Raw genomic sequence first — 27519 nt, 5'->3', positions numbered from 1 at the left:
GCGAAGAAGCTAGGTCAACCCCCAGCTCCGCTGTTTCTCCAGCCTTGCACCACTAGTGAAAACTGCGCAAATATTTTAGCGTTTTAGTAGCACGGTGAATACTTTTACCTCTAAAATGGCATAATAAGGGGTGCACAAGTGCATATTCCACTTGGGCTCCCATTCGAGCAGGCGGAAAAGCCGGCTTCACTGTTTTAACAGCCTATCTGTGGTGGTGCACCCTCTACTCGTGGCGCAGTTTTTGTTCTTGGTATTTTTTTGCTAACGCCACCAGAACAAGTTCAAGCTCAAAGAACTCAACTATAAAAAAAAAAGCCACAAAAGCCAAGCATAAACGGAAGGCGTATCTGCTGCGACGAGCAAATCATGCCGCTCCGTTCTGGCGATAGCTAGAGCTTTTTTCGCAGTGCTTCCAGACGCGAAGGAAATAGTGAAAGCGTCTATCGGCAGTGTTGTAGAGTTCCTTTAGCTGTACTATCCCCTGCGAAACGTTTTCCAAATGGAGTTCAACGATTACAACACTAACTGAAGCGAAATAAAAGGTTCGCAGGGAAACTTAGGTCTGCGTGTACTTGTCTGTGATTGTGAGAGCCTTACTCTTTATGGCCGCAAGTTTATTTTTAATAATTTAGTTTAGTTCGTTTGTATAATTGAATTTAACTTTATTCTTGGCTCATAAACCCGCCGTTGCATACCCCGCAATTGTTTTCTTGAGGAACCAAATAAAATGGCGCAGCTTGCCCTGGTGGTGTAAGGCTGCAGGAACAGCAGAACTGGCGGCCCCTCTTCCTTCATCGGATAGCCGGCTGTTTCAATTCACATTGATTTCCGAACTTGCCGCTGAGAGTTCTCCATGACTGGCAGGCCCGGATCGTTTCGTCCGCAGGCTTTCACATCTCTACCAAAGTGGACCGCGTTAGCACGCGCTAGAACCCGCGGCCAAATTGAAAGTCACTGCCCGCGCTACGAACCCAACGGAAGTGCTCCGTGTCCGAAGTGCGATGATAGCTCCATCGGATAGACGCCGGTTCCATAACGCGAGGGTCCAAGGGTCGATTCCGACCCCGGGAAGCGTACGTTCTTTTTCGTTTAAAATTGGCTGCACATGTTATTATTGCTCCCTGCCGAACCCCGTCCCTGTCGGCTTTTTGTGGTGGCCCAGTGGTTAGGTCACCAGTTTTACGGCGTTAAGGTCCCGTGTTCAATTCCCGGGACCTCCCTAACCACATTTTTTTTCTTCATGCTTCTAGGTTTTACGGTGCGACGGGCGGACAAAGTTCGGTCTAAACAGCTCTGCTGTTAAAAAAGTCCCGGGCCATCTCCCCTAACGTGAAACCTGGGGAGGGGCGAAGCATACAGTGTTTAAGTGTATTCTTGGCGCCTTGGAGTTTTTGCCTACGGAGACGCACCCGTTTGGGGGGGGGGGGGGGGGGGCGTAGAGGAATACAGATTTTCTGCAAAGTCCCGTGTCTTTGAAGCACGAAGCGTTCTAGCGCGATACGTTAGAAAACGAGTATCCCGGTGTGTTCTTTTAAAACGCGTTTTTGCCCACGGAGATGAAACGCTCTAGCGCGATGCGTTGGATCACGGGTGTCCCAGTGTTTTAGTGAAACGACGACGACGACATGAGACGCCGACAGACCGAGCCCCTAAGGGTCTTCGCCCCTGAAGACTGACCATTACGATACTTCCTGAAGTGCTGCGTCTCGAGAAGTGATCGCGACATCAGCAAACGCACGATGGCACGTGCCATACCCTGGCGTTATCTCGTAGCGCGTCCCCGCTGGGGAGCATGTTTCCCGCGGCTTCGGCATACGGCCCTCCCCCTCGCACTTGGGCCATTCTTTCATCCTCCGCTTTCCTTCTCATTCTACCTTCGCTGGCCTCTTCATTCTCTCGGTTACAGCGATGCCGACGATAAGGGACTGCGCGCAACCACAGGAGCGGGCACTTAAGAGCTGCGCGCTACTGCGGTGCCGCCTTGTGATCCAGACCTCTCGCCGACCAACGACGGACCGCACCGGGTCTTCAAATAATTCATCCTCGCCGCAGCTTTTTGGCAAGCAAGGCCGTATACCCTCCTGGCCAGTGGGCAACGCCCACTGGCCAGGAGGTTATACGTGCTTGTTGCTTGTGAAATGACAGTGCAGATTTTACGAAGTTCTCAATTTAACGAAACAATTCGCGCTTCCCGGTGACTTCAGTAGCTCGGGTTTTAACTGTATACTACTGTACACATACCGTGCCTATTTTTATGTGTCGCTGTTGCTTTTCTCAAAGTCATTGAACTAAAACGAGCATGTTATGGCCGGTGTCATATTTTTTTTTGTCTCAAAGTCGCCGTGTTCAATGCTCTTCTGTATTTATATAACTGAACCTTGTGTTCTATGCCCTTTCCGGAGAGTATGCTCAATAGCACATATGAATGTCAGAATTTTACATAGTCATAAACATGAAGGATATTTCTAAATAAAATGGAGGAAATGATTTAACCTGCCACCACAAGCCGTGAAAATTGAAAGGTGGTGGCGTTTGGTGCCAAAACTTGCCATTGAAACGGTAAGTGCATCGCGTTACCTAAAAATAGGCATAAAATGTAGGAAGGCGGGATAAAAAATCAGGTAGGCGGTTTGAAGTCCTTACTTGTGTTATGTGCGAAGACATGACTGTGGGTGGGTATGTTGACACCGGAGCCAATGGAAATTGGGGAAATAGGACGTGGGTATCTGCAGCAGCTATCGTTGTCACTGTTGGTGGATATATCGACGTCGCAACCCGCCGCGGCGGCTGCCGCTTTTCTGATGGAGGCGACAAGCAAAAACGCCCGTGTGTACGAGATTTCGGCGCATGTTAAAGATCCCCAGGTGGTCAAAATTAACCCGGAGCCCTCCACTACGGCGCGCCTCATAGTCTGTGTTGCGTCGGCGCGTTAAACCCCACAATCAACCATATCGACGTCGCAGCGAAAGGATATTGTTGAATTTGACTCTTCCTTTTCGTGGTTCTTGGTTGGCTAATCCCCTGCATCGGTATGGGCCTCACGCAGCGGGGCGCGGCTCTTTTGCACCAGACAAACTTGCACATTCATTAAGCAATTGACGGTCTGTATTTTCGTGCTTCAGCTTTCAGTCTAGGCAAACGATGCGAACTTCACTGATCCGCCGTTTCGAATATACAACGGGCGAATAAACTTTTGTGTAAAACCACGAGGTCTCATTCTTATCAAGAACGGAGTGGTGGCCCCGCACGTAAGGTCATCACCTCTATTTTTGCTCTCTCACAGGCATAACACGTTTACTCTATATTTTTCAAGTCCTTCACTGTTGTCACGATGTATCCAAGGCCTTCAACGAGTCCTCGCCTTGTTATATGTCGCTCTTCATGGGGGCCGTTGTGCAGAGACATTGATTTCGCCGCTGAGTTAAAAAAAAAAAAGAAGAACGGGGGGAGGGGAGGCTTATGTAAAGTTGGGTTCAGTTAATCTGCACGACAATCAGGCAATTAGTGTCTCTTTTTGCCTTCTTTTTTAGAAGCATTCGAGATCTCTTCCTCACGCATGTGCTCCACTGTCGCCTTACAAGCCACTGGCCGAGTCAGCTCGTTTCATTTCGTTTATTTTTACTTCGGAGACCCACAGTAATTACATAAGGGGGGTGGAACGTATAACCCGGCTTCAAAAAAAGAAATAGGAAGAGGGGAAAAAGGCAGCAAAATAGAAAACAAATTGTGAAGGTACAACAAGCATAACAGATAATACACAATTGCAGTAGAAAAAAATACAGTATAAAGTGGAAAAGGTACAACAGTATAGCAGCGTGTTTCCGTACAGCGGGAGTCACACACACACCCGCACACAAACACACACAAAAAAAACAACAACAACAGATAAGACATATTTGGTTTCATTTCCAATTCATAGCTTTATTTCACTGAGTCGTAGACTGTTGTTGTCACATTATTTCTCGTTGAACATGATACGGTTCGTATTTCGTACATTATTGTGTTGTCTTATGTTTCAATATTTTGGGCTACTTGATTTTTTTTTTGCATACTTGATTTCTTTCTTTTTCTCCTAAATTTTGTCACTGCAGTAATTTGTTAGAAATATGTAAGTTAGCAGTGTTTTTACCGTGTTTTTTTCAGCATTCGTGTAGTTGATGTTTTTATTATTGCTGTTTTCAGTAATGTTACACAATCTATTACTCTACTGTACAATGTGTATTTCATTCTATCAACAGCTGCACTCTACCCTAGCTAACTGCCTTGTAAGGGGGAGATGGGACCCAGTCAAGCTGATATAGCATCAGCATTCTGTCTCCTCTCCCTGCATTTTTTTGCTGTGTAAGAAATGCAAAATAAACTGAATTTGAAACTGAACTGAACTGAATTTGCTAAGTACGTGCTATGGAATATGTCTGAGTTATTTTCTCCGGAAAAGTTTACGGTCAACGCATGAGGCTATGGTAACGGGTAGATTGTTCCAGAGGGTTACTGCTTGAGGAAAGAATGAGTTTAGCATTGATAAAGTACGGCTGCTATGGCTTGCCGTGGCTGATGGGGGTGAGGAGGTTCGGTGTGGCGGTATTAATAGAGGGTCTCTGGACTTTGGGTACTAATAAGAAGGCATGAAGAAGGCAGAGGCGTGGTATTGTCCGGCGTGACTCAAGTGAACGCAGGTTGAAAGATTGCTTTTGTGGGGTGACGTGGATGTTGGTGGAGAACTGCGAGCAGACAAAGCAGGCGGCATGATTCTGCATGCCTTCTAAGTTGTAGATGAGGTATTCTTGTTAGGAAAGGCTCTTCGTCTTGCCATAAAACTCGTATGGCACATTGGGATTTTCTTTGCATGCGTGCGTGTGTGCATGCGTGCGCTACCACTTTCATTCCAATTTTCCCTCTTTACCACGTGTAGGATAGCAAACTAGGCCATAACCTGGTTAACATTCCTGCCTTTCTTTCTCAAAAACAAGCAACTGCGCTCCAATTAACGGAGACAGGAACACATGCGGACAACACAAGCACAGACTCGCTACTGGTTTATTTTTAAACACATCAAAAGCTTAAATACCCAAGCGCTCAATCGACACGCCCTACATGCGTCACGGTTCTTGGAGCACTCGGCCGCACGTACAGAATAATCTTTGATACACAAAAGACGAAAAAAGCAGACAACCGCATCACAGATAGCTCATAGGTTAAGCCTTTCAACACGGGTGCTCTGAACAGGCACCGTAATTGCGCTTACTGCGCCTAAGTGTGCGACTTTCCGGCTAAGCAAGCCGTCTATTGCTTTGCAAAGCAATATACAGTCGGCTGATGCAATCCGAACCAGCTTTAAGATGTCGCTGGCTTCTGCAATGTCTCGTGGTTGCTGGTTCTTATGCCGAAATAAAATGCCTGTGCGCTCAAATACAGGGGCACAATCAGGAATGCATGCGCGGCAGTGGGAGGACACGTGGCTCAGGTCACTTTTCTCCTTTGAATAATTGTGCTTATTTAGCCTGGTACTTACACAATATCCCGCTTGACCAGTGTATATTTCCCGCTGGAAAGCGGGATCGAATACAAAACCTCTGTGGGCGAACTTCTTCCGCGGCGCCTTAGCCACTGAGCCACCGCGGTGGCTCAGTGGCTGAGGCGTTGTGCTGCTGAGCTGGAGGACGCGGGTTCGATACCCGGCCGCGGCGGCCGCTTTTCTGATGGAGGCGAAAAGCAAAAACGCCCGCCGTGTGTACCAGATTTCGGCGCACGTTAAAGATCCCCAGGCGGTCAAAATTAATCTCGAGCCATCCACTACGGCATGCCTGATCGCCGGCGTTGCGTCGGCGCGTTAAACCCTACAATCATTCAATCAAAAACGCCAAGGCGCCAAGAATACACTTATATACTGCATGCTTCACCCCGCACCAGGTTTCACGTCATTGGAGATGGCTGGGGATTTTTCAGAGATCGATTCACTCTTCCCAGAAAGATATTAGTGAGGACAGGGACCCACACGGGACCCTATAAACAATGGAAAAGCGCAGCAATTCGAGATTGACACCATTTTGTCATCTAGGAGAATTGACTTCCTTGCTGAAAATAGCTTTGGAATGAACTGCACGCTTCGAGGTGTTTTTAGAAAATATAGCACGACACATCTCGTAAGGATCAACGTGCACAAATTTTTACGGCGAAATCTCTGACTGCATAAAGAACCATCAACCGCGGGAAATGGAACAAATTAAATGACAATAAACCCATTGGGATTATTTACAATGCATCGACGTCGTGGCAAACGGGCGGTTACTTTTTTTTAAGTGTGAAGTGGCACAAATTACGGCAACAGGTACTTACGCGTGGTGGGATATTAGGTCTCGTTGGATATTCAGTGTCGATTGATATATAGGCCTAGTTGGATATGCCGTTTCGCTGAACATTATGTTGCTGGATATTTTACCTCGACTGTCGCGTGATATATTGGATGATTACCGATATTACCTCGTGTAGGTATGTGAGAATTGTGAATGGGTATACGTTGATGTCGCAGCCAATGGTAATTAGAGAACTGGCCGCGAGCTTCTTACGGCACATGATATCTTCACTGGCCAATAGTTGGTATGATGGCGTCGCATTCAAATGGCAATGGGTGAATCGGCCGTGTGCTTCGGCGGCAACTGTCATCGTCATTAGCCAAATGGGTATGTCGGAATGTTATTAGGGGTATACATTGCCTTTACTTTGGGTAACCGCATATGCATATCCTAACGGCGTGCGCAGCAGCGTCGAAGTCACCGTACGCCAAGCTGCGGGTGCCAGTTGATGACGTTGTGGCGTTGGGCAGTCACATACCTATTGGGGACGTCCGGCCGCCGCATACCTGCGTTCGCAGCCGCATGGGCCGTCACAGCCACCGGGGACGTCAGGCCGGCGCACACATCCGTTCGCAGCCAATAGGGTCGTTAGGCCGGCGCGTATTTAGGTGCGTTCGGTCCTTTCGTACCACCGATTGTTGGTGCCAAAAGCAGTGAGCAGCTCCTGTTGTGGCAAGGAATCATAATTCCCGCCGCTCGTTCTGTGGTGCGAATGCACCACGTTACGTCACCTGAAGAAGATCGTAAACTCCGGTGAAAACCTTTCAGTCGGTGCTGACACTGTGAGCCGCAAGTTATGGCCTACGCCGCTGCTCTTCGTGGCCCTAGCCCACCTGTAGCTCGCCGTCAGGAAGCACCGTTCCATCGTCGCCTGCCCATCCGCACTCGCTCGAGGAGCGGGTCGAGAAGCGTTTAAAACTACTCACCTGTCATCACAATCTCTACTCTAACCAATTCATTCGAAGAGGAATTAAGAGATACAGCCATGTCTCGTTAATATTGACGCCTTCGTTGCCCAGAAAAATCGTCCATAATGCGAGTCGTCCATAATAATGAATCAAGGTAAAAAACGCAACCATTAAGAAAGAATCATTCCAGAAAAGAAGACGGTTTATTCAGCCAATAAACGAGATGTGGGTTAGCATAGCACTGATGCCTTCGATCCTACCGTATATATATAGTGCCCAGAAAGTGCACTACGTCGTCTCCGTTTACAATTAACATCAGCCATTGGCTTCGCCAAACTGACCAAAGGAGCGTACACACCTGCCTTTTATGTGCAGCTAACATTGGCACGAACTATTACCATCCTATTATCTTGTTCTGAGCTTCAGAAATTGCTATTTCCGGCATATGCCGCGCCGGGCAATATTTTTTGATAGGGAAACGGTGTTACCCTGCCGTCACTATCCCAAAAGTGTTTTTCGCTGATCACGAATGTTCTCGATCTAACTCGATGATGCTGGACGGAAGAGCGTTCCGAGGTAAATGCATGCTTCGGCTTTGGATGCTTCGGCAAAAAGTAAATTCCTGGTACGCACTGGGACCTCTGGGATCACCAGTCATTTTTTCCTTTTTTTTGTTTTGTTTTGGGGACGAGTGTCTATAATAACGAGACAAAAATGCCTATATTTACCCGTTTCGTCCCAACATAGCCGTCCATAGTCCGAACTGCGGGCTTCTATATTAATGGAGCTGAATTCCATGGAGATAGACCGGTCGCCCAAAATTTCGTCCATATGGCAGGGTGTCCATATTAAACGGGATCTATAATAACGAGACATGACTGTAGAGAGAGAGAGAGCGCGCGTTTATGCGTATGAACGTTTGTTTGAGCATATATACGGTGGTGGTTGGGCAGTCACTCGGTGGTGTGGGTTATACTCAGTGCAGGCCCTCTTGGACCTTGGCTGCAGTCCTAGAACTGGTGATCCGAGGGATCTGCTCAGCGTGGTCAGACCTGGTCTCAATGCCTTCAGATTATTGAGGGGAAGGGTTGGGATGGGGTGTGTTCGCAAACACACATCATGCCTGTGGTAGGTGATATTTGGAGAGGGGCTAGATGGCAGTTGTCGGTTTGAGGTATAGGAGATAGAGTGGAGGATGGGTGCGTTGTAGTAGGCAGGTATTTGTAAACGATACCAGATTGGTTACGTGACAAACGTTTACAGCGCAGAACAACAAGGACGAAGGCAAGAACGAAACAACATGAGCGCTGACTTTCGACCACTTTATTCGGAGAAACACAGAAGGTTTATATATGCGTCAAGTTTTATGAAATGTCAGCGCTCTTGTTAAGTTCATTCTTGCCTTCGTCCTTGTTGTTCTGCGCTGTTTGCCATGTATAACCAACATGCCCAACAGATTCTTAGTGACCCCTGTGGTTAGTCTACTCTCGACTAACCAAAAAGGAATAAAGCTTTTTTTTAAATTTTTCGTTTTGCTTAAATGGGTGTCCACTTTGCTTCACCAGACGAAGGAAGACGAATTGAGAGAGATCGCTTTTATTTTGGCAGGAGGACTATACGTCAAGTGGGGGAAGTGGGAGTAGGAGGTAGGGTGTTTCTGGCCTGGGATGTCTTGAAGGTGGGCAGTTCTAACAGAAACCGCCGGGCCCTTGCAGGGCGTCGGTCAGTTGCCATACCAGTTCTGTTTATGTAGAATATTATGCTGTGACCATAAAAATAATGCGCGGAGTCGAATATTGCGCCTTGAGTAGGCTTTCGTGCTGCCTTTCGAAGCACCGTTGTCGCGCTTCACAGTTTTCAGGAACATCTTTCAAGCGCCGTTCAAACTCGTTCGGGTGACTCTCAGAAAAACTATTGAACCTAGCTTTTTTAAGGAATGTGGCAGTTTGCAGTGAAAAAAAAAAACAAAAAAAAAACACGCTGCCTTGAGTAGATAGGTAATAAATCCTTCGTGTCCAACTGGCCAAAGTTAGCTGCGTCACCGCGTGTGCAGATTTGTAAACCCCGCGCTCTCTTCTAACGCGATGGCTTTTTTTTTTTTTTTTCAGCTGACATTGGCTCTCTTACTGGTCTTGTGCACTCTGGACCTGAAAGCAGAAATCCTCAAAGGGTATCCCTGCATCCGAAGGCTAAACCAGCTCTACTGCCCCACCCCCGGCAACAGCTATCCAAAGTGAGTATTCTCGCGTTTGGCACATTTTTTTTTTTATGTGGAAACTTTTTTGTGTGTGGAACCCAGCCTTAGGCCTAAGCTCCTAAACTACGGTGTAAACCGGACAGTTGCTTCTGCTAGCATAGCACAGTGTTACCCGTATACAAAAGTAGCACATACAAGCAATGGTGTATCGTACAAATCCTAATAAGAATTCTGTGCCCGTAATGTGAATCCTGTGTTCGTACTGTGTAGCTTAGCAACAGGGTAGTACGTACCTACTAGGGTGCATTGAACTATGCTTTACAGGCAGGAGTGTATGCTGATTTCGCGCGACATTCCGTGGTTGGCGCAGCTAAACCTTTTCTGCATTTTTTTTGCTTCAATTATGTTTTCACTGTTCCACGTTTGCAGTGCTAATCATATTTCCTAAGGTATTTCTTCCAAGTGAAAAAAAAAAAAAAAACTCTCCGCTCAGCTCAACCGTGAGCTTTCACCTCTACTCCATTTTTCTAACAACGAGCACATCTCAAACTCACTCACACCGTCCTAAGCTTTTTCAGACATTTCCAGTGGGCCCTGATAGAAAGCAGACACTCACGCTCTTGCGTGGCCCTGTGAGTGCAGCAGATGCTATGCACCAAGGCTAAATATTTGGAATAGTGCGGTTCATGCACGAACAAGAAGCATTTACGCCTGCCATGAAAGGGCCACAACTTGTTTACAGATGATGGCTGTTACAAGCCTTTTCGTAAATGGACGTGTTCGTCCTCGACGCAGTCATGTATCCGCTCAGCAGAATCACGGCGTAAGTGCGAATGCTTTCCGTTACGGGGTAGTAAATAACGCGCACTACGTCCTAAGAGCACTTTCTACGACACGTGCGTTGTTCTTACTTAAAAAAAACTATAATTTTACGTTTTGTAGAACATGGTGGGTGAATAGCACCCTGTGGCTATATTAATTTTGCAGCCTAATATATGCAGCACTCATACATTCCCTGTCTACCATCTTTAAGACTTCAAATACCGGAGCAAAATATCATTTAGAGGGCGCCGATTGCGTGCAAAGGCTGGAAGAATAAAAAAGCCACGCCGGCAGGGTTGCTTGAAAATACGCTTTGCATATGGTGTTCGAATATTCATATATATGGAATTTGGCTTCAGAGGCGTGCCGGAGCGCAAGGCCACCAGGATTGTCCACCGAAGGGTTGGGACAAATTATTTATTTATTTATTTATACTGTAGCCCGGTTTGGCAACACACACATATATATATATATATATATATATATATATATATATATATATATATATATATATATATATATATATATATAGAGAGAGAGAGAGAGAGAGAGAGAGTGAGTGAAGCTGTCGATAGCACAACACTGGTCACTGTATAGAAGTCGCACACCACTAATCACTCCATCAATACCATAGCGATTTCGGGTACTTCTTCCCTGAGGAGGCTAACTCAATGATGACGTAAAAGTACACAATCGCCAAGATGCCCTGTACATTTGATAAAAACTTTTGTCTCGGTACTTATGAAGTACTTCCGCACCGCTGCATGATGAGCCATTTTTACTTGCATTTGGAAACGCAGCGTACAAGGGATTATTATAAAAATTAGTGGTTACTTTCAAGATGGGACGGTTTAGTCCAAGATAATCAGTTTACAGGGGCAGTTTACAGGGAATTATTCTAAATACTAGTGGTTAATCTCAAGGTGGGACTGTTTAGTACTAGATAATTACAAAGCATAGAAACCATTTTGAATCAAAGTTATACCCAAGTTCTCGCGTTCGGTAGTAGTTTCAGAAGTCCGAGAATCAAACGAGGTTCCAAATGCCAGGGAAGAATGAAACCGACCAGTAAAATATAGCGTTCAAAAGCGTCGGTAACTTCACACTAAGAGATCATGTCCGCGTTGATACAATTCCTTATGTCCCCTCCCCCCCCCCCTCCCCTCTCAATTTTTTTTTTTTTTCAATATAGGGGTAAACTGCAGAAGCAAGGACTGCAGAACCTTATATTAGGGTTCCCCGTCAGATTAACTGCTGCGGTCTCGAAAAAAAAAAAAACACATGTGGATAGTCCAACGTGCTGTTGAAAATAGTGTATAAATGGTGGCTCTGCCTTTTTTTTTTTTCACTGAGTAAACTGAGGAGTGAATATAATGATCAGCTTTACTGGTAATAGTGGATTAAATAATGTTGATCGTAATAAGCAATGCCCAAGCACGAATCTAAACACAAGGCTTTCTGCTCGCTCAGATTTCCACAGGCTCAACAACGTGTCATTACACTGAATTTTTCGAAGGTTATTTTGTAACGGGCTGTCGTGAAATCCATATCGATATAAGGCTGCTTGAAGAGCGGTCTGATCACGTATTTAGGTGTTCGTACCGTGCACAATACGAAGTCCCACTGGGCGATGACTTGCTCAGCTGACCGGTGTGCTTAATCCGGTCACGATGTACAATCTGCTGGACTTAATTATCTTGCGCTGTTCTCAATTTGCATGACGTGCGGGTATACGTACGTGTATTCACACATTAGAATACGTTTTTCACATCAATGGCGTGTTCACTTTTGTGAGGCATATTTTAAAGGCTTCTCTGTTCTAGGCGGTCTTTTCGGCTCACGCCCACGTTTCTGAGTTTACTCTGCCGTCTTTTGTTTTGTGTGAAAAAATGGATTGGCCGAGGTGTTCACCACCCAAAACCTTTACGTCACCAACCCAGTATAACGGCGCCGAATTTAAAGTGCTTTGTTGTGACATGCTTGTGGTGGCGCCATCTGCCGAGCAAATAAGGCAACTTGCTGTTTAAGAATGCGTCAGTTGTGTGCTTCCCGTCGCCCCACAGAGTCAATTGGACAGGCATTGAAGGAGGTGAAAGGTACAAGGGAAAAAGAGTCAAAAGGTAGGTAGACAGACACCTGTCGTCTGCACGTGGTTGTGCTCTCCTGAACGTAACGCCGCGACGCAACAGTCCACCTTGCACGATGAACGCCGTGTACAAGCACCACTTTAAGTAAGGGGTCAAGGATAATGAATGTGGACATCGATAATGCTTCCGAACAGAGTCTGCGTGGCTGTCAGAGTTCAGTCATTTTTGCCAACTTTTACTCTGGCGAAGCCTCGCTTCAATACAATCAAGTGCTCAGCAGCCTTAGTTTTTTTTTTTTTTTTTTCAACACGCTAGAAAGTCTGTGGTCTTAGGTGATGCGAGCACATCTCTCCGGGTTCAATAAAACGGGAGTGTGGAAAATTAAGCTTCACCCACTTATCGGCATTCGGCAAGGTGTTTCTGTTGCAAAACGGGTCAGTAACGTCAAGGATCACTGGAACTTGCACGCCGTCTGCCACCGGCATGCCCGACTGACTCAACCCGCCTGACATGAAGAGGACACCTGGTGCATGGCACGGTCTTCGTACTGCACACAACTCTTCTGTAGGCGACACAACTCTTGGGAGGGCGGGGCTGTTTACTCGTCACTGCATGACATTATTCTGAGGCACCGTGGGTTTGTAACATGAGCCTTTCAGCTCAAGGTGCCAGGGTTCTTTCGTGGCCGTGGTATAAAAATAATCGATTGGTGTTTCTTCCAGCATTTTGGCTTGTATGAACCATTATACAGAGAGTGTCACATTTATTTTGGCTTGTATGAACCGTTATGCAGGGAGCGGCACATTGTCATTCATGAATCGTAACATCATGTTGTGCCTTTATTTTTACGTTCACTTGTGTTGATAAAAAGTTGCAGGTTCAGAGTTCTCATTAGAGATACTGATCAGTCACTTAATGTTACCATTGACGGGATCGTGACGCTGCTTATGCGTGTTATTTATGGTGCAAATGTGACGCTACACATGACGAAGAAAAGAATGATCACAGAGCCGCAGCATGTCGCTATAATTCTACAATTTTTATGGCGCCTTTGTGCAGCCACTGTTCATTGATGTTTAGCTTGATTTACTCATCAGCGCAATGCGCGTTAGCCGCTAGTTGGTTTCTTTTCCTTTCATAGTAAAAATCACGTTTGGGTCAGCACTTCTGAGCATGAGGTTATGGTGGCTAGAAAGAAATTGTAAATAGTGAGGCTGCAATTTGTCGCCTGATACATTTTCTTTTGCTTTGAACGTAAAACACTACCATTCGGATCTGATCATGAATTAAAAAAAGAAAATTCTGTGTGCGCTCGGCTTAACATAATTCCTGTGCACGCGGAAAATGTAGTGAAATTAATCCCATTAATTCCTTTTAAGGACGTTTAGGACTTCGTTATCAATCGGTTGAGGCTTTATGTTTATTTGAAAACTAATCACATCGCAATCTGTTAATTTCTTACGCAAGAAGGTATAATTACACCAGGTCGTCGCAATCCTATCAGTTTAGCGCGCGTGCGGACTAGAAGAATGTTTCAATTGAAGGCAATTGATATTCCGACAAGTGCGTGCCTCTCCAGTAGCCGATAGCGAAACACGCCAATGAAGCAGGCGGGAAAGCCACAATCCGGCTCGTTGCCCTCTGAAAGGCGTGTTGATTAGTCAAGAAAGAACCTGGAAAGGCTGCCGAGTATTAGCGAATACGTCGCCCGAAAATAGCGGGGGCTATATATGTCCCGTTAGTGGAAGAATATCCGTATCACGTAGGACGTGATGTGGACATCGAGAAGGCGACCGCACCATCCGGTTAAACCGTTGGACCGGCCGGTTCACGGCAGAGGCAACTTGGCAAGGGCACTGGAAGCACGGGGCTTCTCCGCCGCTCTTCTCAATGGCACACCGCGGGCTATGCTTCTTCCGAGCAACGTAGCTTTGGCTGGAAGTGCTGGAAACGATGGTCGGGTATTCATGGCACGAAAATTTCTGCTCGGCGTCGTGAAACATCGCGGAACTCGCTCGCTACGGGGCACCGAGCCAACTAGTCGCACTAAAAGCCGCCGCACAAAGGAACGTCTCATAACTGTAGCCGAGCCCTTATCTCGCGTCCAGTGTCTGAATGTACCTAAGTAGCGGGTGAAATCCGGCTGCAACTAAGTTGTACCGGGAAACTGTACGTCGAGAGCTGCTGCTCTTACGAGAGCATGACGGGTGGGAAGGTCAGCCACGCTCCTCGTTGACAGCGGAATTCTAATGACACCTCTGAAGACATTGCAGACTGAGACCCACTGCGGGTGACCACGCTACGCATCTCAATGGTCGCCGCACGTTGAGGACCTTGTTGTTGCCTGTGAACACTTTGGTGCCGGTGAATGCGGTTGCACGGAAGCACGCTGCATGTCAATTGCGATGATGTACTCGCCCGCTACTATGTTGGTCGTTTGCCGACTGTGCACGACTCACGGGAAATTTCTTATCTTACTGAGGCACGAGTGTCGTCTTTTTTTCTTTTTTTTTGAGATTCAATGCTCAATTTTTAATGCTTCCGTTCCGTCGTTGCAGTCATGGGTGGCCCTCATGTGCTTGCGTGAATAGGAAAAGAGGTATGACAGAAAAGCCTTGGAGTCAGCGCCAGGAGAGACGGAAACACAGCAATGTAAATCTAAACGCACAGACTTAAGGAATTAGGGGTTATGCAGGTTAAATCACTGCATGAGTCGGTAGGCTCGGGAAGTGAAATTCCGTCGCTATTCCGCTACAAATGAGCCACGTCTTTGTTACGATTGCAGAACAGAATTATGGAGCTTGTGTGTACAGGTTAAGATTTTCGTTCTTGCTTTTAATGAGGCGGACTGTACATATCCTTTGAAGTTCGTTTGCTAAGCTTTAGTTTTTGATAGTGCAAAGAACGAGCGGAGTTTTTATTGGGAACGATCGTTAATTCAGGGTCAACTATTCCCCAGGAGTCACAAAATGCTTTAGATGCAACTGCTTCATTGTTTTTCACATGGCACAGTAGAGGGGAACTTTGGTGTGGCGGATATAGTAATTGTGGCCTCTATAGTGTTCGTTTGGTCCCCTTTTTCCGACATAGTTTACAATGGGCCCAGAGATTTGCAGGTGACCCCTAGACTGCAACGACGGTTACATAGTGCTCGCAACTTTGTTTCTGCAATAGTGCTGTGATGCTCGAGAAAACCGGCTGTAATATCAACTTGATTGTGCAAAATACGCACATACCCAGATTGTACGTATCAAAATTTTTGGCGCTTTGCCGCATAGTGTGACTCGCTAAAGTCACCAGAGCAACTGACAGGCGCCCGCGGGTTCCCTGCCAAAACACGCTCTGTCTCGCAAGGTTTTCTCGAGGCATCACGGCAATCCGTGCGCTGTAGATGTGACTGAGAGTGCGGTTCCGCCCGCAGGGAACGCATCGATATGTTCATCGACGAGAACAAGGCGCTGATTCGGCGCATGTTCGGCGAGTACTCATCACCCGATGAGGATGGCGGCCACCGAGACCACTACGAGACGTACGACGGCAAGACCATCCACACCAGGACGGAGAGGTCCCGCTCCTCGTTTGCCGGGGCCTCGTCCAATAAGTGAGTGCCTCCTGAGTGACGCGAATTGACCGCGGGCGCCTTACCTTGAGATGCGGTTCTAAATAAAAAACACTGCTTCTTGCCCTATCTCATCCTCTCCCTCCTTTCTCTTGTTTGTTCCCTCCTTTTTCTTTATTTTCATTGCTTGCTCCCCTACGGCTGCCCCTCCCTCCCTCCCTCCCTCCCTCCCTCCCTCCCTCCCTTCCTTCCTTCCTTCCTTCCTTCCTTCCTTCCTTCCTTCCTTCCTTCCTTCCTTCCTTCCTTCCTTCCCTCCTTCCTTCCTTCCTTCCTTCCTTCCTTCCTTCCTTCCTTCCTTCCTTCCTTCCTTCCTTCCTTCCTTCCTTCGGTCCTTCATTCATTCATCCATCCATACATACATACATTCATTCATTAACTCCTACGGTACAGCTTCCAGACTTATCAAACTACTCGTCCTTGTTCTCCTTTGGAAACTCTGAAGCAGGGGAAGACACCAATTAATTTTTGCATAATCTTGCCCCTCGGCTTCATCTTGTTCCTCTCGTGGCGAAATTACACTTTTGGCGTCATCTTTATGCCTACCATTTTTTTATGAAAGATCATAAAGGTGGTGCTATAGAAAGCTACCTTTTCTTCTTGTTTGCATAGCCCTCTGTGTACATGCAACTCCATAACGACGCAAAAAGAAAGACAATGTCAAACAGATTGTAGAACTATTTATTAGAAGTATCGGGCTTAAAAAGCTTTGCATTATAAACTGATAAATAGAGCGTTTGTTGTTTTCTTATCACAAATGAGTGCACGGCTCCATGCATGCCCTGTTGGACCCAGTACCAGGGCAAACCAATGCGAACTAGAATCAGTCACATAGCCCGGCGTATCAGATATAATGCATGGTGGAGTTATGTTGGTACATTTGACACGGCCGATGTGAGAAACACGTGCGCACAGTCGCACGAAGCTCGCTGGCTCATTGAAATTCTGACTGTGGAAGGCCGCGGCGGCCGCTTTTCTGGTGGAGGCGAAAAGCAAAAGTGCCCGTGTGTTCGAGATTTCGGCGCACGTTAAAAATCCCCAGGTGGTCAAAATAAAACCGGAGCCCTTCACTACGGCGCGCGTTCATCGCCTGTGTAGCGTTGGCGCGTTAAAACGCATAATCAATCAAAAAAGTATGAACATGGGCTGACAAAGAACCTGGAAACCATCAGATGAGATTTGAAACGGTTGGTTTTTTGGAGCAACACTCTGAGGCAAAAAGTACTAACAGTTCGTTCTTTGGGGGACTAACGGCCTCTGCCACAATCATTGGTCCCTTTGGCGACTAAATGTGAGGGGACGAATGGTTAGTTTCACACCCGGATGGTCCGTTCCGATACTCTCCAAGGACGAACTGCTGAGAGTCGCAGAAAATAGAAAAAATGCCGGCACCAACAGGTATCGAACCACCGACGCCCGGAACTATACACGAGAAACGTTACCCGACGCGCTGCGCCGGATGGAAGCTGTTACTCAAGTGTACAGCGTGTAGTGTTGTGCAAAATGTGACAGATTCATTGCAACTGGTGTACGAATTTCTATCCGTGAAAGCGAACGTGACCGCGATTCGCGCTTTCCGCTTAGCGCTTTGCTAACTTTAGGGACTATTGCTCAGTTTGATTCTAAGTACAACCTTACAACCATTGCTTTTTCTCGAAATGAACAATCAACTCGTCGCCTAGTTGAAATAGATAGCTGGGTGATCGGACGACTTTTTTGCTTCCGCACAAATTAGCGCAAACTAAGTGTTCGATACATATGTTAAGTGCTGTATATATGTAACGTATGTGAAACGAAATTCGGTGTTGCTTAGCCTGAATTCTTCAAGTTAGCGTCGCTAGACGATTGCGACTGGGAAATGCAACCGGGTTTTACAGCAGTTGCAGCATTGTCACAGCTTTGGTGCACAAGGCAATTATGTACCGACTGCAAAAGATAACTTCGAGAAGCTTACTTGTAACGAGCATTTTTATTTTGCAGTTGTCATCAGCAACTAATGAGTTTTTTCTCGTCTGTTAAACATATGCATATTCATTGCGCATAGGAATCAACGTTTGCTATTGTCACTAATATTTGTGTTATTGTTGACGCGCTTGAAATCTTTCATTGGACGTTATTACCTCGCACGAATCGTATGCAACTCACCGTATCAACATAACTTCACCGAGAAGCATCTGGCCATCGCGCTTCGTCGCTCCTTGCCATTACCCCACTCTATTAACCATAGGTGATTTTCTTATAATTAACATCGATTTTTTCTCCCGTGGCACCATCTAAAGGACCCACTAACTGCAACGACTTGTGTCCTGGAAATCTAAAGCTGTTCACAGAGATATGCGCGAAAGGGCAACGACGACGCCCTTACAGGGGATTAACGACGCAGCTAAGAGACTAACTGCATGCGTTTCGTCTTCCTGTTACTCCTTAGAGATCGAAGAGGACGAACAGTTAGTCCGCATTTGTGCACACGGCACACACTCTGCCACACATACTCCCCTTGAAGATGAACGGTCGCCCGCGAAGACTAACGGCTGTATTTTAGTCCCTATTTTAGTCCTTTTTGCCCAAGAGTGAAAACTATCTCCAACTTGCCGTGGTGGCACTACACGCTCAGGCATCGCACATCAACGCACTAGGTTTCGGGGGTTTATTCTGCCCTGCGTAGGCTGTGTTTCTCATGGAGGCGAAATACGAAAAATGAGCGTGGATACCAGAATGTGACACCCGTTGAAGAACCGTCGGCGTTGTTAAATCACCTGGTAGGTATTCGCAATGGCTCGCACCCCAGTCGAATTTTAACTTTGGCGCATTAAACCTCAAATATGAAAGGAATATTTACTTTTCGTAATTGAAAAAACTCAACGGAACATGCAAGCGGGGATTTTGAAGCGTATCAAAATCCCTTCCGAAGCCAAAAATCAAGGATCACATATCTACCGACGGGGAGCCTGTAGTACACCCGCCGAGTTGGCTAAATGGCAAAGGCGTTGTGATGCTGGGCCCACAGTCCACTAGGACAGCAGCGGCTGTTTTTCTGATGGAGGCGAAAAACGTCAATGTGTTGATCAGTTCTCAATTGTGGGTATGCGAAAATATATCAAGGGTCCGCAAAGCCCTCCCAAAAACTCCCCCTCTCCCCTGCCTCATTCTTTACTACTTTTTGTGAAACCTGTACCAGACCTGTACCAGACCTGAACCAGAGTCTGCTTGTATGTTTAATTTCCCCACGTAGCACGTGTTCTAACGTTGGCTTTTTGCACAACACGCCGGATATGCAAAAAAGCCAGACACACCAAAGGCAGCATATAGTGCTTGGTGCCTTTCAACTGCAAGAGCAGATTGGAAATGTGACACGCATACGCGTAACAGTCAGACTCAAAAGGCGGTCATTGAATAAGTCCAATGTAATCTTTTCACTTTTTAGAGCAAAATAAGTATGATTAAAAAGCAAGCATACAATAAGAATGGGATTGCACTCTCTGGATGCAATACCGTCAAGCGTCGGTTCAGTCCCATGAGCTGGCGGCTCGCGCTTGTCTCAAGTGTTGCTGTCTTCTGCGCCAACTTGAGATCCTTCGTCTGCTTTTGGAGGTTACACGCCGCTCCGAGCACTAAACACCGTATTTCTGCTTCGTCACACTCGTCCTGGTAACATTCGGTGACCTCCACCACAAAGGTGGCGTTGGCCACAGACTCCGGGCATTGTTCGTCGAGAGGGTCCTCGTCCGTGCAACGTTCGTCAGGTGCGATGGGCACGGGGCACTTGCCTTCGTTGCTTTCTGTCTCTCTCACTACGCTGGAGTCGTCTTGGGCACGCTCTGCGTCTGCGGGGTGGCCCTCCCTCGTGCAGCAGGCGCAGTTGAGCAACGGCTTTTTGAGCGGCCGCTTCTCCGGACGAGGCTCACCTGCGCCGCCGGGACCGGGAGGCAGAAAGGGGAAGCACCGCGTTCGAGGACACTTCCCGCCTCGGGGTTCGCCAAGGGCCCAAACTTATCTCGGGGCAGCGGGAAGGTGTCGGCGCTCTTCTCCGTCTGACGCCCCAGCGGACAGTGCGGTCAGCGTCGTTGGGACGCTCGCTGCCGCCGGGGAAGCTTCGAGAGAGCGCGGCCGCGTGTGTGCTCTCATCAGGAGAGCGTCGCCACGCCGCCGGCGATCCGCTCACGTCCAGCGGCGCGGAGGACCACTGCGAGAGCAGCTCTTCGTTGCGAGCCACCTCGGTAGCGGTGGCGTCTGACATCCGCCGCTTCCTGCTGGGTGGCTCCTTGTCCTTTACGAATCGGAACATGCGAACGAAGGCTGCCTCGTCACCGCCGGTGGGGTGGTGACAGGTTCCGAGCTGGTGCGTTCGATGCGGAAGGAGCAGCTGCCCTTGAACGGCTCGCCCATGGTGCCAGCGGGTGGCGCTGGCTTTTGCGGACGTCCGCGCCGCTCGAGGGGACCCAGCGGTTCGTCGCAGACCGCGCTGCTCGACGACGGCCCGTCCAAGTTGCGGTTCTACTCGACGCGCACTTCGTTCCCCCACGAAGACATGGCGCTGGCTCCTGCTGCTCGAGCCACGCTCACGAGCCGCCAAGCCAGGCAAATGTCGCGCTCAGCTGATGCTACTTCCACTTCGTCGTGCTAGCATAAAAATTTATAGCGGCAGAAAAGGAGGGGCTGGTAAATGGACACGTGAACACTCACCGCAGCTCTAATTACGCGCGCCCTGGTTGGTCCACGCTCACCCTTGGACCGTTTTAATGCGCAGGGATAACTAACATTTCAATACTACAAAGTTTGGAATAAGCAGCTTCTCTTTTGGTTGGAGCTAACCTTTCAAATAAGCCAGTATTTTCTTCTGTAGCAGTGAGATGTTTTCGATAAAAGTAACCACCGACGAGAAATCAGTCACGCGCGTAAATTTTATGGTATAGATAGCCGAAACCTTTCAGTGGCGCTGCAGTTTCTGAATGTAGGGTCGGGTAGGTCGTCAAAAGTGACGCACCCTTCGGACTCGCCTATTTTCAATTACAAATATGAATTGGGGGCTCTTCTGTGTGTCACCACGTTAAACAGGGTGAAATAGCTGCTGCGCTCATCAACGTGGTGTGAAACAAAAAAAAACAAAAACATCGACCCGCTGAGCTGGGCGCAGCAGCAGGGAAATAATCATAATATAAATTAACAAAAATTCGCACTACACCGCGTTAGAGAAAACGATAGTAGCAATAAATTGCGTCGTAAAATTACAGGGACACCTAAGCGCTCCTTATGGCCTGGTGCGGCTACGCCGGCAATGCGGCCGCCGCCATGGCGCTCTGCATCGCTGGTGATTATGGGTGAGGCAGCGGCATGAGTGCGAAGCTCGACGCACCGCGTGCTGAAATCGCAGTATCATGATCATTCTTTTCCCATTGCGCCTATTTATTCTTCTCTCTGTTATTGAGAGTCTTAGCCAGTCTCCCATTTTAGGCTTGTATCTAGTCTTGCCGTTAGGTAATCGTGACGTTGAACCTTACGGCGGGCCAAGCGACATCAAACTCATTGTGCGAAAAGCTGCGGGTACCGGTTGACGACGTCAAACGCAAACCGTAATGTTGTGCCTAACCTCAAACCGACACTTACCCCCGTCCGCATCGATTTTCGAGATCTGTTTTGACAGCGCCTTACGATAGAAGAATTACGAAAACGCTCTTTTTTATGGTGTGGTGAATGCGCAGTACATGTCTTTCAGACACGTTCACAACGCATTCATTACTTCCATCCTTTGTCAGCTGGAAACATTGAGCTGTCCCGACATTAGGCATACGTCTCGAATTTCGGAGGCACTGGGTTCAATCCCAGGCTTGTAGCCCCCAATTTACGCGATTTTCCTTTCAACTCAAATGCCTTGATTTTGTGGTTGTGGCGTTGTCGACCATTTTGGGTGCCATCTCTCGGTCCCGATGTAGTATTTTTGTCCTACCGAGTCAACTAAGGCTGTCGCATTAAAGAGTGCCATTATTGCGCAGAGTGGACGCCTGCGAGTCGGCCGTGGAAATCGTCACACCGTACTGGGCCTCGAACAGCGCAGGCAAGATTCGAGCCATCGTCAACACCCAGCACCTGCAGCAAGCAATACAGCAAGAAGTTTGCCAGTGCGTACTCAACCCACATGTGTATCTTTTAGGCATGAAACGCCTCTAGGTATACCCATCCCACCTAAAATATTTGTGGAGTGTCTGCCTGAAGGTATGCATGATTGCTTGGCCTTCTTACGAAAACGCTTCTTACGAAGACATGAAAATATAATATGCTTTCACCCATTTGTAACCTTGGGGGATAGAATCCCGAGCCCCAATGTTTTTAAAGCGAGAAGCATTACTCGCTCATGATTCTTTGCTAACGAGAAGGTATAACTGTGGGGCTTTCTATAAACGTTTCGTGACTTGTCGTAGGGTCGAGGCGGTCGAAGAAACGACGGCTTATAGATTTTGGCACCCCTGAGAACAGCAACGAGATTCCATTTCTGCCCCCATATCTATGTTCCCAAGCTGGCACATGTCATGTACTGTCAAGACAAAAGTTGACGGACCGTAGAAAACAGCAATTCTGGGTTATTTATCTGCCGCATGGCCTCCCGGGTTGTTATGCGCGGTAGTTGCAATATTTTAGTAATTATACGACATCTCGCATGCATACCACAGTTTTGTGGGCTGCTCCCGGAAGAGAAATAACGTAAAATTGCTATTTTCGTGGTTCGGGAACTTTTGCTAATGACTGCACCACTGCGGGAAGGGCGAAAAACGAGAAGGCCAATCTCTTGCTAGAATAATCCGGAGGGCCCCCTGCCACTGGACCGTACGCAAACAAGCGCACATTAAAATGTTGGTTAAATAAGGATGGAGGGAATATAAGTGCTACGTGCAGTGCACGCGCACCCCTTAGCTTGCTTGCTCACTCTGATCTTTCCTTGTCGCGTTTCATTCACTCACCGAGTTTTTCAGGGGAAGGTCACCTGTATTATATTTCTTAATTTTTTGTGCAGTTTTAAACCATAGTTTACGGATATCCTACGAGGTTATTGGCAGCGGCGTGCTGCCGAGGGGTTCCCGTGCGTTTTACATATTTTTCTTCTCCACTTTGAGGAGAACGGCAGGCAGAGCACCCTACGCGTGTGTGAAAAATTCAATCGTGAGGTGCTATGTGCCGTGCGTAAAAAACTATTGTAAGGCTAATATAACGCACTTGCTTTACATCCCCGATTTAAAATCACCCGTACGAGATAACATTGCAATAGCAAAAAACAAAGTCGGCCACCTGATTTCATCCAGCACTATCGGGAATGTGTCGGGCGCCAGTTACGCACCTCATTTATTGAGTCACACCTGACAGAATCGGGCACTACTGAAGCTGCGTGTATACTTGAAAAACGGCGTACAGCCTTGTATGTAAAAAAATATTTATCAGAACCGCCCAATTTCAGTATTCCTAGCAGCTAAACTGACCAGCTTTTTGCTAACCTGTGTGGCCTAAGCCTCGTTCGATCCCGTCTACCGTTAGTTCATGAAAATATCAAGCATTAGTTACGACAGGATGCACATTTTAACGGTGCACAGGGCTCCGCCATAGTTTCTAAGCGTACCTTTCTGAAGTTCTGCTTCAGCAATCTGGCATTCTTTCCACGTGGAGAAACGACATACAAAAACACAGCAAGAAATAGCGTGTCTTCTCATTTTATTAAAAAAAGTAAGACGTTTTTCGCAGCCACTGTTAAGAGATTATTTTAAGTCTGAACATTTTACAAACCCTCCACTTGCTTCTTGGAACTACAGCCAAACCATATCGTTTGAGGTATAACACTTACGTTGTTACGATGGTTTAAAGTCTCTCCTACCAGAGAGAAAATACATATTCTGTGCTAGAATAAATTAAGTAGCGTATAAATGCGCTGGCATTGGTATTGTTGCACCCTCGTGCAACGCATCTGACTTTCCCGTTTGCCGCTCGCAGGTCTGTGCAGACCAAGAAATGCAACAACGACTGCAGCTGTGAGCAGAAATACAAGTGGCACAGACTTCTGGCGTACGACCCAGACGACGACTGCAAGGGCATCTTCATGGACTGGTTCCTGTTCCCGTCGTGCTGTGTGTGTCGGTGCGCAAACCCTATAAAAAAGTGACGCGGAATGGCCTTCGTGACGTGACTGTTTCGCTGAACAGCGGCGGGAGGCAACGAGCGTCGCCATAGAGCCAATATCGTTTAGACTTGCAAACCGCAGGGCAAGCCCGTACATAGGGCGAAGAGGAAGCTAAGAACAGTCACCGAGGAGGCGGATAAGAAAAGAGCAACGCTTTGCGTTCCAACGAGCTGCGGTGGCGCGATGGCCTCTTGGGACGAAGTTCCATGTCCGGAGACACGCTCATCGATTGGGCGGACAACCAGCACCGCTTGCTGGAAAAGACTTGCGCGCAAACTTGGTGACTGGCCAGAGTGCTTGCTGAACTGGAAGATGTCGAATACGCATGGCGGTCGCCGTGTGCGTATACTGGCTGGATCTGAGAGACTGTGTGTGCTGCAGCGACTTTGAACAGAACGGGTGTTCGCGGCTAAGGTGTCCGGTTGTGCGGGCCTCTCGACCGATGCTCAGAGGACGGACTCTTTGAGAAACACGCGGAGAAAAAAAAATGTGGGAGGCAGGTGTGCACGTCTGACTAAGTGACAATTGACGAGGAGATAGTAGGTCCACGCGACGAGAGGCTTCGCGAGGTCACAGTGGTGCAACAGCCACGCTTTATTTGTACACGTAACGGGGCGAACGTTGTCATGAGTAACGTAGGAAAAAAAAAAAACTTTAACCACACGTTTAGTGTAGAATTTATTATGAGAAAAAGTTACGAGATAGAGAGAGGGCGGTGGCTATTGAGGGTCGAAGGAAAAAAAAACTGACTTTAAACGAACCGTCGGATCACGCAGAAAATACTCATAAAATGCTTAAAACTAAAACACAGCATTGGTAGTAAAAGCAGCGTTTTAGTACGCATGAAAAAAAAAGGTTGTGTTGTATGCTTCGAAGATATAATCCCGGTTACGTTTTGTATGTGCGTTTTACAGTGGTAACATATAGGAGCGAAAAGCTACCTGTTATCAAGGTGCTTAATATTTTTATGATCATTATTTTATTTGTGTGTGAAACGAGAGGAACTTATCAGATGTTTCGTGTTTTAAGAGGGTAAATGAGCTTGCAACATTCACACGAAATTCACGCAGTTTTTCGGCGATGTCTCAACGATTTTTTTGTACGACAAATAGCAGATTTACCGTTAAGTAAGCTTTCAAGAATGGTTAACAGGGACTAATTGGATCATGTTTAAGTGCCTGGCTTAATGGCACGCCTGGGTTTCATTTAGCAGAGGTAGTACTTTGATCATGCCATCGGAGGTTCTATTGCTAGTGTGCCTGGGCAAGCACAAGTTCTATGAAAACAAGTTAACAGGAATGCGGAAGGATTTTAATAAATTGTGCATAGTGTTTTTTTAAATTAATAATTGGTTCATCTGGTCGGAGGTAAGCAATCCTCACATGTGTACTTTTTTACGTTTGCCTTATGTGTTCCTTCCTTTTATCGGAACTGTTGACGGGGTTATATTACAGTTTAAAGGCATGCTTGTCTGATAGTTTTTAAGATATGGCAAAAAATCATTATCAACAGGCAAATGCGAACAACTATTTTGCTCCCCATTTTGGAGGCAGGCTAACGAAATCGAGACCTGACCCATGCGCCCAATCGTGCTTTTGAGCTGCTGCGTCCAATTATTTATATCTAGTTTTATCTTGTTTTTCAAAGCCAACTCAGCTTGAGTTGCGCGAAAAGTTCAGTGAATCCTGACTGGACGAAATTAATAACTGCCAGAAAGATTTTTAATTAAAAATGGTGAATGAACTCAAATAATTGCTCTGCGGAAGCAGTGCTTAATGGCGCAGTTTGGTACGCCTACAAGTGCAGGTATACAAAAGAAGTTACCTGCCTTTAGCATTTGTGATACAAGACGCCAGTATATCTGAAGGGCGCCTGTTTACGAGGGACTTTGGAGGGTGCCGAAATTATGTGCGCGAATGATTTGCCTGTGTACCTCGCGTCCTTAGACTAGCCAGACATTATCCCACGGCGAAGCGTGTACCGCAATAAATTAGTTAATAAGGAAAGCTTTTTTCTGAGCAGAGACTTTCGATGTAATCCTCCAGCGCAGGACTGAGCCCACCCGTAAACGAAATTGAGACATATTGTTCTATATTAAGAAAAGAATAAATCCTTGTGCTGTGAGAAACAAATTGAATAATTCTGAATGAATTAAAAACAACACGTGGTGATTATTCTAATTGTCTCCGTTCCTCGGCGAAATCTACACGAATAAAGGCCAGCCTCCGAGCAGCGAAGAACAGGCGAGGAATGAGCGAATTACGTCATGGAGCAAGAATATATTATTCTTGCTCCGTGAACTACGTGCGGCGGCTGGTTGTTCGCCGGCGATCTGCGGTGCGCGTGTGCGCGTGTGCGGTGCGGGAGCGCTCGCTGGCCACCGAAAGTATTGCCTGAGGCGGCGGCCAAACACGGCTCGCTTCTTCCGGGCGGCGCCGTTGCGTTCACCCTTCTAAAAGATGGTAGTCTTCCTTGGGCTTGTCTGGAACAGTCTGCCAGCCTCTCTGTCTGTCTGTCACTCGATCTAATCGCCCGGCCAAAAACTGGTAAAAGAATGCTCGAACACGAAGTACATATAGGCAAGACCGTTTTAAACTATACACTAACGCTGCTGGCATGATTCATGCATATCCACATTGCTCAGGGGGAAGGAAACCTCAGGCATACCAAAATATAAGTTCATAACCAAGAGTACAAATGTTCTTTTATTTAAGAGTATCGGTGGATTGAATTTTATGACGGAAAATGAAAAAAAGAAAGAACCTTGAATATGGCGTGGAAGAGAAGTGAGATGAAAGCGAATGCTGAAGCAAGAAATCTCGCACGGGCAGCGCAAAGCAGAGAAGAAACGAAAGGTCCCGATAGATGGTGCGCAACTGGGGAATTGAGCAACACTCCATTGCGTTCATGCTGAGCACGAGGACGCGGGTTCGTTTCCCGGCCGCGGCGGCCGCTCTTCTGATGGAGGCGAAAAGCAAAAACGCCCGTGTGCACGAGATTTCGGCGCACGTTGAAGATCCCCAGGTGGTAAAAATTAATCCGGAGCCCTCCACTACGGCGCGCCTCATCGCCTGCATTGCGTCAGTGCGTTAAAAGCTACGATTAATCAACCAGTTCATTGCATTCACCATTGAAGGAGCGTGAAGGGAGGAGGAGAGGGCGTTACGTGGCAGCGGCGGCAGAAGACTATCTTCTTTAGACGACATTAGCAGTGAAGCACGCAGATACGCAGCCAGTGTTTTTGTTGTCTGGAGGTTAATGTCGACAATACTCACTTTCATCGCCTGCCGAAATAACTTCGCCTTCAAAAGTTCGCTGCATGGAGTTCGGCCTTTTAGCTGAAGACATGTATTCTAAACTATCACGTTCTGAAACACA

At 47.2% G+C, this 27519-nt stretch overlaps 1 protein-coding gene across 3 annotated transcripts in view; it reads left to right on the top strand.

Moving 5' to 3' along the window:
• LOC144155624 (protein spaetzle 3-like) overlaps positions 1 to 26273 on the top strand; it is a 120364-nt gene extending 94091 nt beyond the window's left edge. For 2 of the 3 annotated variants that reach the window (XM_077687184.1, XM_077687183.1), the window contains exons 2-6: positions 9370 to 9494; positions 12344 to 12400; positions 15789 to 15968; positions 21974 to 22099; positions 23955 to 26273. In XM_077687184.1, the coding sequence (XP_077543310.1) occupies positions 9370 to 9494; positions 12344 to 12400; positions 15789 to 15968; positions 21974 to 22099; positions 23955 to 24123 (657 nt within the window). In that variant the 3' untranslated portion in view covers positions 24124 to 26273. The remainder of the gene's footprint in view (positions 1 to 9369; positions 9495 to 12343; positions 12401 to 15788; positions 15969 to 21973; positions 22100 to 23954) is intronic. The other variant, XM_077687185.1, reaches the window with a different exon arrangement.
• Positions 26274 to 27519: the final 1246 nt, after the last annotated feature.

The sequence above is a fragment of the Haemaphysalis longicornis genome, unplaced genomic scaffold (assembly GCF_048455015.1).
Source record: "Haemaphysalis longicornis isolate Haplotype H1 unplaced genomic scaffold, Haemaphysalis longicornis Haplotype H1 scaffold_1, whole genome shotgun sequence".
NCBI lineage: Eukaryota > Metazoa > Arthropoda > Arachnida > Ixodida > Ixodidae > Haemaphysalis > Haemaphysalis longicornis.
This window is presented reverse-complemented; position numbering and strand designations above follow the sequence as displayed.